Source organism: Globicephala melas, chromosome 1, assembly GCF_963455315.2.
Source record: "Globicephala melas chromosome 1, mGloMel1.2, whole genome shotgun sequence".
In the NCBI taxonomy this organism is placed as follows: domain Eukaryota; kingdom Metazoa; phylum Chordata; class Mammalia; order Artiodactyla; family Delphinidae; genus Globicephala; species Globicephala melas.
In genome coordinates, this window is record NC_083314.1 from 87,449,075 (window position 1) to 87,468,618 (window position 19,544).

Sequence of the window (19,544 nt, forward strand, 5' to 3'; positions counted from 1 at the left end):
CCTGTTTTCTTCTGGAATTTTCTCCATGGACCTTTTACCTTTGCTAATTTTAATCTGTATCATTTCACTGTAATACACCATAACCATGAGCATACCAACTTTTCTGAGTCCTATGAATTCTTCTAGTCTGTTTTTGGGGACCCTGACACAGTATGTAAAAGAAAAACAGCAGTCCAAGAAGTAGGAAGAAAACCACCAGAGTATGGTGTCATGAAAGCCATGGAAGTAAGTGATTCCAGAAGGGGGAATTGTCAAAGGTGTGAAATCCCATGGAGAAAACAAGTAAGGTTAGGAATAAAATATGTCTACTGGATTTAAAAAACATGGAGGTCCTTGATGACCTTAGCAAGAGCTGTTTTAGTAGAGTGATGGAAATGGGAAGCCAGGCCAGAGTAGATTGAGGAATAAGTGGGATGTGAGGAAACAGAGAACTTTAGACAGAGAAACAAATTTGAAAAAAAAGATTGCAGGTTAATTTATCTTTATTTATAGTAGCAAAATACATCAAACATAATCTAGTTATTTAATAACCTAATAAGAACCCTTTGAATTTATATATTAAAAATTTTTACAATGGGTATACTTGTTGAATCAGCAATTCTATCTTTAGAAATAGTCATAAAAAATAACTATAGACATGCAAAGTATTATTCATCACAATGCTTATCACAGTATTGTTTATAATAGCAAAAAGTTGAAAACAACCTTATTGTGTAAGAACAGACAGCTAATATATTACAGTACACTCACATTATGAAGTCTGTTTATTGTCTAAATTGGAATGTATCTTACTGGTTGCAAGAATTAGAGATAATGTGTGTGAAATCACTTTGTAAACTGTAAACTGCTGTTCAAATGTCTTGTTTATTACTGGGATTAACAATGTGCCCCCAGAAGGCCTTAGAAACATAGAAAAGCCAAAGAGCTAGCAATTAGACTCAGAACTCTGCCATTTGTCCCTCTTTTCTTGGTACTAGTGATTCTCAAACTCAGACAACTTGGCACCTGGAAGTCAAAGGGCGCTTTGCACAACATCATGAAATGCTGAGAAGTGAACTTTATTTTTTCTAAGATCTTGTTTTTAATTATCTTAAGCCTTATGATCACAAAATCTACAAATTTGTGCTGATGGTGTATCTCCCCTACTTTGTCTAATGAGTTTGCAAAGACACCATTACCAATCACATATATACAGGAGTTTTATAGTTTCATGTCATTTTGAATAGCTGTTTAAAGACAATCCTGAATTATAACTCAGTCTCACTCAGATAGTAAAGGATTTAAAAGCAAAGTTTAACTTGCTATTATATCTTGTCACACTGACTTTTAAAAGCCTCTGACCTTATAGATCATTTATAAAATGTGTGAAGTGTTAAATATTCTTTGACATTTTACATAAACCACACTAAAATGCCTTTCGTTAAGTAAAAGGCAACATTTTACTTATTTATTTTTATTTATTTTTCTCTTTCCTTTTTGGACGCACTGCGTGGCTTGTGGAATCTTAGTTCCCAGACCAGGGACTGAACCTGGGCCCTCGGCAATGAGAGCGTGGAATCCTAACCACTGGACTGCCAGGGAATTCCCAAAAGGCAACATTTTGGATACAGGGAATTTTGGATTGGCATAGTTAAGACCAAAAAGATAAAATGGATATTTCTACCTTGTCTTCAGCCCTTTAAAGCCTAATGAACACAAACTGAAATGCAGGTGAGTCTTGCTCAATTGTATGAGACAACAAAGCGATTTTCCCAGTATGTAAATATTATACTCAAATAATCAGTTCTATAAATCTAAATTAAAACCAATATCCCATAGGTTTTGAGATGGCATTCACCATCTTTGTGAAAAGTTCGATATTACCAATCAAGTCTGATTATATCTTTAGAAGAGGGAAACAGTGACAGTACTTGCTGAACTGGAATTCCTATCAAAATTCAAAAAGCTCATCATATTAATTTAACCACAGCCAATCTTATTTAAATCAGGACTATCCAAAAAAAATTCTGTCAGCCACTCATGATCTGAATTCTGGTATGAGATCAATTTAAATATGTTACACATAAAAGAAGTTGAGACATTTCTGTTTTGTAAGAAAATAAGGCAGTGGGCCAACTATTACTCATTAGAAGCTTTGAGATAAGCTATCAAGTCTGCCCTTTCTGTCTTCTTAATGCTAGCGCAGATCATTTTTTTCCAGGGATGTACTTCTTAGGATTCTCCAAATACATTTCTCCCCAGGTGATGCCCTTGTTCTTGTTGGCATCAGTGTAAGAGAATCCCAGGGGCCTGACCTGTCTTCCAGCCAGGACCATTTATTATGCTTGCCTTACTTTTCCATGGTGTGGCACTGGGCATATTTCTGGACAAAAATCTTGCCCTTCTCAACATCACCCATTTTAATTTTGGTTTTTTGACATGTGCTTTAGGAAGGTCCTTGCTCTGAAGTTGGACTTCCTGCTAAGTGCAAGGATATGCTAATCCAAGGTACATGTGCTTATGTACCTGTGTTCAGAGAAGTGAACTTTAAATCACAAGATGTCCCCTTTATATCCCCTGGCCTTACCCACTCATGATTGCTAATATGGCACATTAACAGAAATTCCCCAAATCTTTTTTTTTTTTTTTTTTTTTGGCTGTGCCACGTGGCTTGTAGGATCTTAATTTTCTGACCAGGGACTGAACCTGAGCCTTTGGCAGTGAAAGCGTGGAGTCTTAACCACTGGAATTCCCCAGAAATGCCCCAGATCTTAACCGCAGCTCAGCATTCCTCTGCTGGTCCTCATGACCTCTTCCATTCCCGCTGATGGCCGTAGTTGCTCTGTCCAAGAGTGGCAGAACCAGCCATTGCAAACCTTCACCCTATTCATGGGCTACTCTGCCTCACTGTTGCCAACCTGCTGTGCTCTCACCATTGCTCACCTAGCTATGTCATTCCCAGTGCTCTTTCTCTTTTCTGGACAATTGTAAAGTTCTTTTCACTTCTGGTTACCAGCAATATCAGGGCAGTTTTCTCCACAGCAGAGCTTCTAGGCATCTACTGATAGCTCTCCTTTATTTCAGAACTGTGTTTTTCTTATAATGTTTGGGCAAGCCGGTCAGGGGTAAAAGATAGCCTAGGTTAGGGGAATGGCTGGATCCTTACACTTGCTGCTCAGTTCAGCCCACAGAATGGTTTCTCGTCTTGAGATTTTTCTCTGAGGTATCTTTGTTTCTCCCTCCAGTTCTGCTCCCTTCATGAACCTTTAGGTCTGTCTACTTTTACATTCATTTCATGTTTACCATGCGCCAGGTACAGTTAGCACTTTACAAATATTTAATTGTCAGCCTTGAAGTAGATCATACTAGTAACAAAAGCCCTTTTACAAATGAGGAAACTGAGGCAAGCGAAGTGAGTTACCCCAAATCACACAGCTAGTAGGTGGTGGAACGAGGCTTCAAACTAGGCATTCTGGCTCCAGCACAGACTCAACCTCCATGCAATACAGTCTCTCCATCAGACAGGTTTATCCATATCATACATCAGTCTTATGATTTCACAATTTCTCCTGCAAGAATTCTGGGTTTCCATTGCAAATTGAGAATGTAGCTGATTCAATGTCCCCAAGTACTCCATGACAATTTAATTCCAGGCACTGCATTCTCAGAGCACACAGTAAATTATATTGGTGGGGGGACAGTTTGCTCTCTATAAAATTATATCGTTTTCAAAAACAACACTTTTGGGCTTCCCTGGTGGTGCAGTGGTTAAGAATCCGCCTGCCAATGCAGAGGACACGGGTTCGAGCCCTGGTCCGGGAAGACCCCACTTGCTGCAGAGCAACTAAGCCTGTGCGCCAAAACTACTAAGCCTGTGCTCTAGAGCACGTGAGCCCCAACTACTGATCCCATGTGCCACAACTACTGAAGCCCACGCGCCTAGAGCCCATGCTCCACAAGAGAAGCCACTGCAATGAGAAGACCGTGCACCACAACGAAGAGTAGCCCCCGCTCACCGCAACTTGAGAAAACCTGCATGCAGCAATGAAGACCCAATGCTGCCAAAAATAAATAAGTAAATAAAAATTTTTAAAAAGTGTTTAAAAAACAAGAAATTTTATACTAGATTTTTATAGTATTTATTTATTTTTTGGCTGTGCTGCGCGGCATGTGCCGAACCCATGCTCCCTGTAATGGAAACATGAAATCCTAACCACCGGACCATCAGGGAATTCCCTTGTACTAGATTTTAATAAAGGCAAGTCGTAGCAGGCATCAAAAGCTTAAGAAAAATGCAAGGAAACAAAGACTTTGGTTGAGAAATTTGGTCCACTAATTTGTTTTTTTGAAGTGAATTTGGAGAAAAGTCTTTATTTGCTCTTTATTATATATACACCTTATTTTTCACCACCTGTACAGATACCACCCTGGTTCAATCCACCATTATTCCTCGGCTGAAATATTATTGTATTAGCAACCTAACTGGTCTTCCTTCTTCCACTCTGACCCCCTACAAGTGAGTTCTACAGTAAACAGCCACAGTGACTCTTTTCACAACTTTGGGTCTTTGATCAAAACTCATCCAAGATTTCCTATCTCACTCAGCATCTTAAAACTGGAATATGAGTATTCGGGTACTACAGTGGAGGAAATTTTTCCAAAGGGTACACAAGGATAGTTTTAAGAGATTTAATTTTATATTAATTCATATATATATATACACATATGTATACATGCATTTTTTAATGCAGTGCTTATGTCAATAAAAATGAAAAATGGAATTGATACAGGACTTTATCTCTTCCTAGTAATGTTATATACATCCATGCCTACACAAACTAAAAAAAAACTATGTCATCTCATTAAAAGACAGTCCCAATTAACATTTTACTTTTCATGTTTAATATTTATTTAATGAAATAGAACATTTTTGATCATGTACTTTTAAACTGGATGACGATGTTTGTTAAACTACTTGTTTACCTTTCCATTGGATAGATTTAAAAGTATGTGACAATTAAAAAATGTTGGTATTCCAAAATGTCAGAAATGGCACTCTTTGCAACTATTTACACTCCTGATGAAAAATGTTAAGAATCAACTTATGATGTTCGAGGGAGAAAATAGTTTTTCTAAGTTCTTTTCCCGGGCACAGAAGTTTAAAAAGTTGAAGGCCATTTCTGTATATGACCTGGCTCCTTTACTATTATGTCATATTCTACTACTCTTTCCCCCTTCAAGCCACTCCAGCCACACAGACTCTTTGCTGTTCCACTTACAAGCCGACTGTGCCTCAGGCCCTTTGTACTTACCGTTTGTTCCTCTGCCTGGAACACTCTTCCGCAAGAGAACCACAAGCTTGTTCACCTGTCAGCCGAGGCCTTCCCCAATCATCTCTAATCTCTTTTACTCTGCTTTTTTTTCTTCATAGCATTTATCACTCCCTGCATATATTTATGTCACTCTTCCTCCAGACTGCAAACTCCTTGAAAGTAAGGATCTCCTTTGTTCTTTGCTGTAATCCTAGCATCTCTAAAACACTACCTGACTCATAGTAAGAGGTCACTATTTTTGAACGAATAAATGAAAAATGTTTCGAGGTGGTTTAAGGACTTTTACCAGCTCAAGAATAACGGTTTCTCGGGAACACTGTCAGAAGAGGAAAGCACTTCACAATCCTAACATTAAAACAGCCGTAGTACTTGTTTCTCAATAAAGACCCTTCCTGAAAGCTTCTATTACCGACACTGTTAAGGCATTTGCAACCCAACTCCCGCCAGGGCACTAAGTGAGACTCTCAGGACATAATACTGGTTAGATCGTGACTCCCCAAACTGACGCACATCAGAATCAGCCAAAGCGCTTTCAACATTCATGAGCTCACCCCCACTTCCTGATGTAGGTCTGGGGTGTGGTCCTGGAACAGCTCTGCTTTGAAAAAGCTTCTCAGTTGATTGGTTTTCTGAAGCGTAGCAACGTCAGAAAATCAATCACCTTAAGAAGCTAAAAATAGCTGCTAAAATAGCTGTTTTTCCTCATTGGGTCTTTTCAGCCTATTTCTGGTACGCCACCAGTTAAAAACAAAAATCCTCACTTTACTGCTCCCCTGAGACACAACCATCCAAAGGAACGCGGCCAGTTAAAGCACAGCGACCCAGGAGGTCGGCACCTCGGAGCCAGGAGGCCAAGGCGTCTGACCCCGCACCGAGTGAGGTTTCGGCGGAGACGCGCCCGCCTCTGGGGACCTCGCCGCCAGAGAGACACTCCGGCCTTCCACCCTTGCCCGCTCTTCCCCGCACCATCGCCGCGGCCGAGCTCTTAACCACCCAGACCAAAGGTAGTTCAGCGTCAAGAGCCTCTGACTCTAAACCCTCACTGCGAGCCGAACTGCAACGGGGCGGACTCCATGCGCCGGCCACGGAGGTCAGGAAGGGCGGCCAGAACGTCTGCGCGCCCGCGCCCCAAGTTCCCGCCTCCCTCCGGAGGACGTCCGTGCGTACGTGCGCGCGCCGCGCCCGCCCTCTTGCAACAGCGCGACGCGAGGGTGGGGGCGCCGCGTGCGCGCGCGTTCTCGTTCCTTCGTTCGCTTGCCTGCTCGCTCTCGGCGGCCGCTCTCGTTGCGGCTGCGGCTGGGGCTGGGGGCGGCGGCGGCTGCGGCGGCGGCGGGCGGCGCGGGGCGGTCCGGCGGGTTCAAAGAGGAAAACATGGCGGAAAACAAAGGCGGTGGCGAGGCTGAGAGCGGCGGCGGGGGCAGCAGCAGCGCGCCGGTAACTGCCGGGGCCGCCGGGCCCGCGGCGCAGGAGGCGGAGCCGCCTCTCGCCGCGGTGTTGGTGGAGGAGGAGGAGGAGGAAGGCGGCAGGGCCGGCGCGGAGAGCGGCGCGGCCGGGCCCGACGACGGGGGGGTGGCCGCGGCCTCCTCGGGCTCGGCCCCGGCTGCCTCAGCCCCTGCAGCCTCAGTGGGCCCTGGAATTCCCGGGGGGGCGGTATCGACGCCGGCCCCAGCTCCGGCTTCGGCTCCTGCTCCGGGTCCCTCGGCGGGGCCGCCTCCTGGTCCGCCAGCCTCGCTCCTGGACACCTGCGCCGTGTGTCAGCAGAGCCTGCAGAGCCGGCGTGAGGCGGAGCCCAAGCTGCTGCCCTGTCTTCACTCTTTCTGCTTGCGCTGTCTGCCGGAGCCCGAGCGCCAACTCAACGTGCCCATCCCGGGGGGCAGCAACGGCGACATCCAGCAAGGTGAGCGGGAGGCCCGGCCCGAGGTCTGGGCCGAAGGGGATTTGCGGTGCCGAGGAGGATCTGGGGACGGAGGTGTTCGGGCCCGGGGCTGCTCGGACCGGCGTAATCCTAAGGGGTCTGAGGTGAAAGACACGGCTCCTGGGACAGTTTCCCGAGAAGCTGGATCTCCAGAGATACGGGGAGGGTGAAGGGAGGGGTGCCGGCTGCGAGAGGCTGGGGGAGGGGACACCGGCTGCAGGGGAGGTTCGCGATGTGCGGATACGGGCCGGGAAGGGGTGGACTCTGGTCGAGCGCAGGTTCGGGAGCCGGTGGAACGGACTGTGAGAGAAGAGGGGGTCTGGGAATCCGCTTGTGAGAAGCATTTTGGAGGAAAGGCCTAGGCGCGAGAGGTGTTGAGGTGTAGTAGTTCAGAGATAAGGGCAGTAAGGATGAATTGCCTTAGAGGGAGAGGATTTGATCTGTTCAAAGCTAGGGGAAAGAAGGACTAGGGAGGTTAAAGGGCATTAGAGAATTTGGGGCTACGAGAAGCCGTCTAGTAGAGAGTAATTTTAGGATGACATTGAGAAGGAGGAACTCTGGAAGCAAAATAGCTGTGAGGGGCCTGCATGGATAGGGAAAAATCTTAAGGTTTAGGGGTGAAGGAGAAATGAACTTTGAAGGGAATTGGGGGTTAGGGAGAGCTGGGCATGAATTTCAGTTCCTTGTACATTAATGAACACTTAGTGTTTCGGATACTGTGCTAGAATTGGATAAAATACTCAATGAGGAGCTCATTCACAGTCCAACATAGGGGAAACAAACATATAAGGTACAGCAGTGGAGGTGGGTCCTTGGTACAGTGGTTGTGGCACAGTCAAGAGAAAGTCAAGGAAACTTCACTGAAAAGGAAACCCTTGAGTAGGTTTCTTGAAGGGTGAGTAGCTCCCTGGGTTGGAGAGTTTTCAGGGCACAGGGCACCTTACACATCCCTGGAGCTAAGCGATGTGTAAGGTGATTGGTGGAAATTAGGTTGGTTTGATGGGCTGAATAGGTAGGGGGTCTGCAGTGCCTTATCTGAAACCCTTGAGACCAGGTGTGTTTTAGACATCAGAATAGGTTAGAAATTTTTCTTTTTCCTGGTAAGGTCTCTAACACTACTGCGGGGTCTGGGTTAACAACTCATTATCAAATATTAATGTTTCTGCAGTGAAGTGTGTGAATATCATTCTAATGGGATAGACCAATAACCTCCTGCAATTCAGAGTGGGTTTTGTTGCAGAATTATGAAAGAACTTTAAAATTTCAAAGCTTTTGAATTTTGGAACTTCAGGTACGGAAGGGATTGTGGACTTGTACTAAAGGGTTTGGGATTCATCCTGTAGAATGTATCCTGTACAGTGTAGATAGATTAAAGGGAGTCCCTAACAGATTTTTGTATCAGGAAGATAAAAGGATCACATTTATGATCTAGAAAGATCACTTGGGGGCACATTGAAGGGTAAGGGAAGAAAAGATCCAAGGCAGGGCCAGGTAGGAGAATCCTGGCAGTAATCTAGGGGAGAAGTTAGCATTTGGAGTAGGTAGTAAAGGACTGATATAAGGTGTTAAAGAAGGAAGTGTTTTGGTACGGGGGAAAGGTATGGACTTTGGGAGAAACATTTGAGTTTGGATGCCTACTTTGTCACTTGCTACTTGGACAGATTAATTTTACAAGGACAAAATTACCTACTTCATACAGTTATTGATAGAATGAAGTGTGTTAAGTGACTAGTACATGCTAGTTATTAGTGAAATGGCAGCTAGTTTATTATTAGTGGTAACTAATCGTAAGTAGCTGTGGGAATGGATATGAGAGGCCAATTGAGACGAGTGAGAGAGACACACATGTCTAGGCCAAGTTCCAGGTTTCTTGTTTGGTGGGTGGCAGTGTCATTAACGCAAATAAAAGAATTCAGGCACAGAAGCAGGTGTGTGTGGGGTGGAGGGAGGATATAGTTATTTCAGTTTTGGGTTTGAAGTATTATTGAGATCTGCAGGTAAGAATGTTAAGAGTAACGGTTTGATTGATGGAGAAGATTCTAAATCATAATGGGTATGTAGAGGGTGGATAATGGGTGTATAACTAACTGCTCATGGCCTCACTGAGTGTAGTAAGACATGTAGGATTCAGTGTTCTTGTGGGAACCTGGATTAGGTGAGAGATTTAGAGTAAACACAAGATGAAAATTGTGTTTGATTGATGTGGCTGAGGGACTGAGGTTATGAAATTAGCTCTGTTACTTATGCAGGAGAGAGAATAATAGTGTGTAAATTCCCTCTTCATTTCTCCATCTTTTGTTTTTGAACTAGGAGAAATAAGTAGATGGGACTAAATACTGTCAATCTTAAGGCAGTGTTGCTTTCTAACTGGTATCTAAAACAAATTAAGTCTGGAAGCCATCATGTTTTTAGGCAGGGAGTCTAGAAAGTAACTTAGTATCAACTCCTGTATGTATCCTTTGCTTTGCTGTTTAAAAAAATGGAACATGCTGTTCTGGAAGTAACACTGGATTTGGAGTCAGGGGACATAGTTCTGCCCCTTAATTGTTTCCTGGTTCCCTCAGTTTCATGTTTCTGTCCTTCAGCTTCTTTATCTCTACATGTAGCTAATAGTCCTTCACTTATATCTCACTAAATCGTATTAAATAATGAAAGTGAAAATGCTTTTATAAACTGTGAAATGCTTTGCAAATGTAAGGTATTATTGAACAACCTGTGATTCCATTTCTGGTCTGGGTATCCATGGTTGGTAGTTTAGTTCACCATCTTAAGTGGTCCCGAAACAATGACATTACCCTCCCTTCTAATGGACTTTTTTTCTGTTTCTCTAACACACCAGAGTTATTCAAACCTTTTAGCTGTTCCCTTCAGATCGATGATTCTCCAAGTGTGGTTTCTGGACTAGCAGCATCAGCATCATTTGCAATCTTGTTAGGAATGCAAATTCTTGGGCCCCACTCAAGACCTTCAAACCAGAAATCATTTTTAGTAAGTCCTCCAGGTGATTTTGATGCACACTAAGTTTGAGAACCACTATTCTTTTTTATATATATATAAGATTTATTTATTTATTTATGTATTTATGGCTGTGTTGTGTCTTCGTGGCTGCATGCGGTCTTTCTCTAGTGGCGGCGAGCGGGGGCTACTCTTCGTTGCGGTGCACGGGCTTCTCATTACGGTGGCTTCTCTTGTTGCAGAGGACGGGCTCTAGGCATGCGGGCTTCAGTAGTTGCGGCACGTGGGCTCAGTTCTGGCATGTGGGCTCTAGAGTGCAGACTCAGTAGTTGTGTCACAGGGGCTTAGTTGCTCTGTGGCATGTGGGACCTTCCCGGACCAGGGCTCAAACCCATGTCCCCTACATTGGCAGGCAGATTCTTAACCACTGCGCCACCAGGGAAACCCCAAGAGAACCACTGTTCTTAAGAGAAGGGCTCCTCACTTCAAATGTTGCCTCTGCAGAAAGACCTTCTCTTGATCACTGTTTTTTTTTTTTTTTAAGGGCTTTATTTTTAAAGAGCAGTTTAGATTTACAGCAAAATTAAATGGAAGATATGGAGATTTCCCATATATCCCTTCTCCCCAGACCTACATAGCTTCTCCCATTATCAACATCCCTCACTAGTGTGGTACATTTTTTAGAGTTGATGGCCCTACATCATAATCACCCAGAGTCCACAGTTTATGTTAGGGTTCACTATTAGTGTTGCACAATCTAAGGGTTTGAACAAATGTATAATGACATGTTTTCATCATTATAATATTGTACATAGTATTTTCACTGCCCTGAAAATTCTGTGTCTGGCTGCTCCTTTTAAGGTACAGCTGGCTCTCTGTATCTGATGGGGGTTTTGGAACCAATCCCCTGAGATTGCTGAGGGACAATTGTAGTCCTCCAGGTCACTCTTTGACATATTATCTTTATTTCTTCATAGGACAGCTAAAGTCCAGAATGTTTACTTGTTTTTGTTTACTCATTTGTTCCTTGTTTCCCACTAGAATATTGTAGAGTGAATGTTCAATAAATAACTTTTGGATGAATAAGAATCATCTGGAGAGCTTTTTAAAATACCATTTTGGGAGTTTCAGAGACTGTTTCAATTGACTTGGGGATGACACTAGGATTTGAATTTTTAACAAGTATCATGTGATTCTGAGTCTGGAACCTGCCACACTTTGAGAGACATGGATTTAAATATTTTGAGGAGAAAGACTGATTTATGTGCTGTTGGAATATTTGGAAAAGGAAAATCAAAATAGATAATTTAGTTAATATTTGTTGAATCTCAATTGTGAGCTTTTTAAAGTGCTTTTGTGACTTTTATTTTTTATTTTTTTAGGTTTATTTCAGGTTCAGTCAGAATAGCTATCAGTAGTGGGTATGTACAATCTATAATGTATCAGTAAAAATACAAATATGTATTGATGCATCTGAACAACCTCTCAAATGAACTCTTGAAGGAGGTGAGACTTTTGTAGTAAGGCATAGACAGCATGGTGATGTGGATGATTATCTGGATTGGGAATAACTTGCATTGGGTTCTGCTGTTAATATGCTGTGTAGCCTTGGGCAAGTCACCTAGACAGCCTCTCCAGGTTTGCAATATGAAGTTGAGTTCCTATCCAGTAAAATTCTGTGTGATTCTGTTATTGTCTTTTATGCTAACTTTTTATATCTACATAAGTTTAATATTCTCATCTTTTGTGGGGAATAATCAACGTGGAAAAATGATTCTGTTCATGAATCTTCAACTTTTTGTGAAAAGTCTGAGATGGCAACAGTCATGTGGTAAGTGGGAGGGAATAACTCTGGGTATAGTGTGAAAAGCACCTCCTCACAGTGGTCCTGTTTTATCACTGAGCATGGTGAGCCACTCAGGGCAATCTTCTGTTTGAGCTCTTGGAAGTTCTTGTCCCAGGAGTACATGTAACATTTAGCAGTTTGCTAGTTCTGGGTGTGGCTTATCTGTTTCGGGATTTTTTTAGGTCCTACTTTCTCTAATGCTCTGTTTGACATAAACATGTTTGAGTTTTTGAATGATAACATAGTCATCAGCAATCAGTCATTAAAGACGTATCAAAGAAAAACACTTTTTAATATCTTACGGCATTGTGGTTGGTGAAATGCACACAATTCAGGAGTCAGACTGCCTGCATTCATTTTTGAGCTCCTTTATTTACTACTAGAATGACTGGATATGTTACTTAACATCCATAAATTGAGAGTAATAATAATAATACCTATTTCATAGTGTTAATTGTGCGGATTAAATGAGTTAATACATTGTAAATTGCTTCATAGAGTGCCTGGCGCCTGGTAAGCCCCCAATAAATTGTACTGCTGTTGCCTTTGTGATTACCTCTATCTCACAGTAAGCAGAAAAGAAGAGGCAGGAAGGCAAATTGTTGGTGTTTTTCTAGGTTTTTCTGACATCTAATGAAGTACAGCACACCAAAGTAATTTGTATTCCAAACCTCTCTTCAGCTGCCTAAAACTTACAGTGTAAAAACTTGTAAACTAATGTTCTAAATCCTAAGTTTTTACAAGGTTTAATATCTGTACACCAAAAATTTCAGTTAGGGGAATCTAACTGCTTTTCACTTCCTTATATATACTCCTCTTAGCAGACACTAAATGAGAATAGTACCTTAAAGTAGATTCTCAAAGTTGGTCCATGAAACTCTGAGTTAGGGGATAGGGGGATTGTCTCTGATACCCTTTCAGGTGTTGGCAGAGTTGAAACTGTTTTCATTATAACACTGATTCATTATTTGCCTTATTCACTGTTCTGACATTTGTATAAATAATACAAAAGCAATGATGGGTAAGACTGCTTGGCACCTTAGCAGGAATTAAGATAGTGCCTCCAAAGCACTCTAAAAGTTATTGTAACTTTACCATCACATACTTAGAGTAAAACCACCGCCACCAACAAAAATTATGTTAGTTTTACTTTTATGTCCTTGATGAAGCAATGAAACTTGTTTTTAAAATATATATTTTTTAATATTTATTTTATTTTGGCTGCACCGGGTCTTAGTTGTGGCGTGCGGACTTCTTAGTTGTGGCGTGCGGACTTCTTAGTTGTGGCGTGCGGGATCTAGTTCCCCGACCAGGGATTGAACCTGGGCCCCACGCATTGGGAATAGAGTCTTACCCACTGGACCACCAGGGACGTCCCTATTTTAAAAATCTTTATCCTTAATATTCTGTGCGATGAAATGGGGTAATGCATAAAGTGCTTCTGCTGCAGACTGAAGTGCAATAAGAAAAGTACTTGTGCAGTTGTTTGAATTCCAAGTTGAATTAGCTGCTTTTTTTCTTGGAAAATAATTTTTACTTGAAAGAATGAGTAACAAACTGTGGTTTTCAAGAATGGATATTTGGCAGATATTTTCTTTAAAATGAATGAATTGAGCCTTGTCACTTCAAGAGAAACAACTGATGTTGTTATATGTTGCCAGTGATAAAAATTGAGCTTTTAAATGAAAATTAGGATTTTTGGGAAACTTGTATATGCCACCATGAGCTTGACAGCTTCTCAATATTTAAAGGCTTTTCTGATGAGATTGGTAGTGATATTAACACTTTTTTTTTTGATATTGTGCAATGAAATGTCAACATTTGGAAGATCTACATAGTGAACCAGTATTTGCCAAATGACCAGTGCATCATGTTACAAAATCAGGCGTAGGAAAAAGATTCAAAGTGCAAAATAGACCAATAGATTTTCATGTAAGGGCGTAGTAAAAGTTCATCACTATAGTTTGAAATTTCACATTGCAACTGATGTTTAAGAAATAAATAAAAACACTTTAAATTTTTTGAATGTATCAAAGAAGAATATCCACAGATTGTCTGAAAAGACTGTTAAAATACTCTTCCCTTTTCTTAAGTACATGGTTATATGAGGCCAAGTTTTCTTTATAGTCTTCAAACAAAACAATCTCTCACAACAGATTAAATGCAAAAGCGTATATACAGACATCTTCTATTAAACTAAACATTAAAGAGATTTAAAAGTGAAATCAGTGCCACTTTTTACTAAAAAATTTTTTTGGTTTTGGAAATTAGTTATTTCTGTTAAAAATGTTATTTAAACATGCAATGTGTTTATTTTTATTTATTATTTAATGTGTTTATTTTTAAATGAATTAATAAAATATTTAAATTTAATGAAACATTATTAATTTGCTATTAATTATTTATTACAATTTTAAATATTTTAAAATCTTCAGTTTTTATTTCTAATACTGTACACATGGATGGATAAAACCCATCCGAACAAATGCTTTTTAGGTCCTTGATGATTAAGAATGTAAGAGGGATTCTGAGACCAAAAAGTTTGAGACCTGCTTCTGCGGTACGCGGGCCTCTCACTGCTGTGGCCTCTCCTGTTGCAGAGCACAGGCTCTGGACGCGCAGGCTCAGCGGCCATGGCTCACGGGCCCAGCCGCTCCGCAGCATGTGGGATCTTCCCGGACTGGGGCACGAACCCCTGTCCCCTGCATTGGCAGGTGGACTCTCAACCACTGCGCCACCAGGGAAGCCCAGAGACCTGCTTCTTTAAAGGGACTATAACCAAGTAATAATGTAAAGTCATTAGGAAGAGTGTCAGACCATGGAATAGTAGAAGGTGGCAGATTCGTGCATTTATAGTCCTTCATTTTGGGGTACCCATCACAGTTCATAAAGAGCTTGCCCCAAATGTAAATGTAAAGAGGAAAAAAGTACTTAATAACTAAAATTGACCTTTTGTAAATAGCGTGCTGTAGATCTGCTGATTTTTTTTTTTCATATTTATTACTGGTTGACTGAGTTCTATCATTTTATTTTCCAGAGGACAAGTTCTGAGGTTGGGATCATGGTGTTGGATACATTAATCTGTGTCTCCTCTATGGCCACAAATTGTACCTTCATCCTTAGCCAGCTTCCAGAATGGACATTGGTCTCAAGGGAAAGTGGGAAAAAACAAGGATGAATGAACATAAATGCATCATTTTTAGAAAAATATTTAAATTCTATGCCTTTATGATACGTAAATAGCATGAATTACGTGGTTCTAGGGAAAAATACTTTTTGAATGCTTGTTACGTGCGATTTATGTTGTTGCTTCTGTGAATTACTTGTCCACATGTCTTCTATTTTTTTTAGTTTGCTAACGTTTTTTTGTTTTGATTTACAAGAATTCTTGGTAAGTTCTACATACTGATCCTTTGTTGGTTATGTAAATTGAAGATTTGTTCTTAGCCTACTATGGCTTAGTGTGGTAGCCAGCCTCTGAGGTGGCCACAGTGTTCTTCTCTTCTGGTATTCACACCCTTCTTTAGTCTCTTCTCACAGTGACTCAGGGCTTGTTTGGGTGACCAAGAGAGTATAGCAGAATTAACAGTGACTTCTGAGGCTTCATTAAAGGTATACAGCTTTTTCCTTACTTTTTGGATTCCTTGTTCTAGGCGAAAACAACTATCACTCTTGCAGTTCTGTAAAGAACTGGGGTCTGTTAACATCCAGCACCAACTTCCCAGCCATGGGAATGAGCCACTTTGGAGGTGGATATTCCAGCATGGTCAGGCTTTCAGATGACTGCAGTCCTGGCTGACATCTGACTGCAGCCTCATTAGAGGCTCAGAGAGAACCACTTGCCATATCACTCCCAGATTCCTGACTCAAAGAAACTGAAAGATAAGGAATTATTGTTTTACCCCATTAAGTTTTGGGGTAATTTGTTACACAGCAATAAACTAATACACTTGACTTTTCCCTTTACTCTTTAGAGAGCTGTCTTTTGATATATGAGAGGTTTTTTAAAAATCAGTTTTCCCCCCATTTTTCTGCCTTTATTGCTTATTATAAAGCTATAGTAAACTTTGTTATTCGTTAAGGTAATTTCATCCCCCTCCACATATACCTTGTTCATCTTAAAGATTATCTTGACTGATCTTGGCTTTTAGCTCTTAAACATATTAGAATCATGTTGTGAAAGTTCATTTTAAAAACTTGTCAGCATTTTTGTTGGAATTGCTTTGAATATATAGATTAATTTGGGAGAAAATGCTATCTTTACAATATGGTATCTGCCTGTTCAGAAACATTGCATGCCTTTCCATTTGCTTAAATCTTTTATTTTTGAATATTATATAGCTTTTTTCCTAGAAAAGTCTTGTATGTCTTTTATGAGTTATTCTGATATATTTTATACTTTGTTTTTACTATAAATGGCTTCCCTTAAATTACATTTAGCTGTGTTTGCTTTGTTTTCTTGTTTTTCATTTTACTTTTTATTTTTTAAATATCTGAAGTGTACTTATTTCATATTTATATTTGATAATTCCATTATCTAAAGTTCTTGAGGTCCTATTTTACTATTACTTGCTTCTGCCTATTCCTGATTATTGTAGATGGTGTTCTCCAGTGTTTTATAGTTTTGGAGTTTGAGTGTGTTTACTAGGGCTTTAACTATGAACCCTGCCAGACCTGATTTTTGGAAACAAGCCTCCAAAGAGTATTTTGTCCTTGCTTCTGTCAGGTACCACCAGTGAAAAGTCACTGATGTTAATTTTTAGTTTGGTGTTTCTTAGAACTGGCAGATGTTGATTTAGAGTTTACCTTATAGGCTAACCTGTATTTGAAACTTCTCAGGAGAAAATTTTTTCCCTCACTCTGAAACCAGGGAGTGACAGGTTTTTTTTTCCTATGCTAATTGTCTGATTTATTTATTTTTTAAGTTTTACTATTATTATTTGCTTATGCACCCTTCTAACTGAGGGTGTAATCTTTCAAGCCTGCCTTATGAGGAGAGTCTTGCTTCTAATTATTTTACACAGGCTTCCCCATTCTTTGTTTACTCCCTTGTTTGTACATACTAAGAAAGAATCGTTAAGACTAAAATTTCGGAGCCTTTGCATTTTTGAAGTTCTTTATTTTATTCTTCTATTTAAATGGTAGTTTGACTGGATATGGAATTCCAGGTTCAAATTTGTTTTTCTTCAGAACTTTGAAGGTATCTCCTCCCTTGTTTTAAAGTAGTCAGTGTTGCTCATGCTAGTCTGATTTTTTGCTCCCTTGTACAACCCCAATTGGGTTTTATTTACCTCTTCTTGGAAACTTTGAATATTTCTTCATCCTTTTCTGGAATATAGTGATTGTTTCTATTTTTTTTCCTTTATCGTTTTTAAAAGTTCACTGTGCTTTTTCTGTTAGTCTTCTACTCTTCATTTATAGTAAGAAAAAGTTTAAACTTAAAAATTTTTTTCGTAAGGACCCTCTCTCTTCATGCCCTTCCCCTTCAGGCCCCCCTTTCTCTCACTCTTTTTGGAACTGTTTCTATTTGAATGTTGGAGCTACTGGGTTCATACTCTCTCCTACGTTTTCTCTTATGCTTTCCTTCTCTTTGTTTTCTTTCTTTTTTTTTTCCGGCCTCACCGCGCTGCTTGTGGAATCTTAGTTCCCTGACCAGAGATGGAACCGGGGCGCTCGGCAGTGAAAGTGCCAAGTCTTAACCACTGGACCAACAGGGAATTCCCCTTCTCTTTACTTTCTTATTCAACTGACATTCTGAAAGATCACCTTGACTTTATTTTCTTTCTTCCCTTTCTCTTTTTTTTAAAAAAAATATTGGTTTATTTATTTGGTTGTGTTGAGTCTTAGTTGCAGCATGTGAACTCTTAGTTGCAGCATGCATGTGGGATCTAGTTCCCTGACCAGGGATCGAACCCAGGCCTCCTGCATTGGGAGCACGGAGTCTTAACCACTGTGCCACTAGGGAAGTCCTTGACTTTATTTTCTAACTTTGTTTTTTTCTTTTTATCCTTATCTCTTCTTGTCTCAAAGGCTTCCTTAAACAGTGGATAATCTTTGGTTCTTTTCCTATTTGAGTGAGGCAATAAAATTCTAATTGGAAGTTCTGTGCTTGTTAATTGTTGGACCTTACTTTAGATCGGGGTTGGCAAAATACTGCCCATGGGCCAAATCTAGCCTGCTGCCTGGTTGTTGTTGTTGTCGTTTTTCAGTATCTTTATTGGGGTATAATTGCTTTACAGTGTTGTGTTAGTTTCCGCTGTGTAATAAAGTGAATCAGTTATATGCATACGTATATCCCCATATCCCCCCACCATGCGTCTCCCTCCCACCCTCCCTATCCCACCCCTCTAGGTGGTCGCAAAGCACCTAGCTGATCTCCCTGTGTGATGCTGCTGCTTCCCACTAGCTATCTGTTTTACATTTGGTAGTGTAGGTATGTCAGCGTTACTCTCTCACTTCGTCCCAGCTTTACCCTTCCCCCTCCCTGTGGCCTCAAGTCTATTCTCTGCATCTGCATCTGCATGTTTATTCCTGTCCTGCCCCTAGGTTCATCAGAACCATTTTTTTTTAGATTCCATATATATGTGTTAGGATACTCTATTTGTTTTGCTCTTTGTCATACTTCATTCTGTGTGACAGACTCTAGGCCCATACACCTCACTACAGATAACTCAATTTCGTTTCTTTTTAGGGCTGAGTAATATTCCATTGTATATATGTGTCACATCTTTTTTATCTATACCACTGTCGAAGGATACTTAAGTTGCTTCCGTGTCCTGGCTATTGTAAATAGTGCTGCAGTGAACATTGTGGTACATGACTTTTTTAAAAATTTTTTTAAATTTTTTATTTTTGACCATGTTGGGTCTTCGTTTCAGTGCGAGGGCTTTCTCTAGTTGCAGCGAGCGGGGGCCACTCTTCATTGCAGTGCGTGGGCCTCTCACTGTCACGGCCTCTCTTGTTGCGGAGCACAGGCTCCAGACGCGCAGGCTCAGTGGTTGCTCCGCGGCATGTGGGATATTCCCAGACCAGGGCTCGAACCCGTGTCCTCTGCATTGGCAGGCAGATTCTCAACCACTGCACCACCAGGGAAGCCCTAAATGATTCTTTTTGAATTATGGTTTTCTCACGGTATATGCCCAGTAGTGGGATTGTTGGGTCATAATGGTAGTTCTATTTTTACTTTCTAAAAATATTTATTTATTTATTTATTTATTTATGGCTGAGTTGGGTCTTTGTTGCTGCGTGTGGGCTTTCTCTAGTTGCAGCAGCGGGGGCTACTCTTCTTTGAGGTGCATGGGCTTCTCATTGTGGTGGCTTCTCGTTGAGGAACACAGGCTCTAGGCTTGTGGGCTTCGGTAGTTGAGGCTCATAGGCTCTAGAGTGCAGGCTCAGTGGTTGTGGCACATGGGCTTAGTTGCTCCGCGGCATGTGGGATCTTCCCAGACCAGGGCTTGAAACCGTGTCCCCTGCATTGGCAGGCGGATTCTTAAGTGCTAAGCCACCAGGGAAGCCC

At 41.1% G+C, this 19,544-nt stretch overlaps 1 protein-coding gene and 1 pseudogene across 2 annotated transcripts in view; one reads left to right on the forward strand and one right to left on the reverse strand.

The window, feature by feature from the left end:
• Positions 1-537: 537 nt before the first annotated feature.
• Positions 538-2,592, reverse strand: LOC115859778 (cytochrome c-like; annotated as a pseudogene).
• A 4,041-nt stretch (positions 2,593-6,633) lies between these two features.
• TRIM33 (tripartite motif containing 33) overlaps positions 6,634-19,544 on the forward strand; it is a 152,052-nt gene continuing 139,141 nt past the window's right edge. For both annotated transcript variants that reach the window (XM_030869113.2, XM_030869114.2), the window contains exon 1: positions 6,634-7,209. In XM_030869113.2, coding sequence (XP_030724973.1) covers positions 6,684-7,209 — 526 coding nt within the window. In that variant the 5' untranslated portion in view covers positions 6,634-6,683. The remainder of the gene's footprint in view (positions 7,210-19,544) is intronic.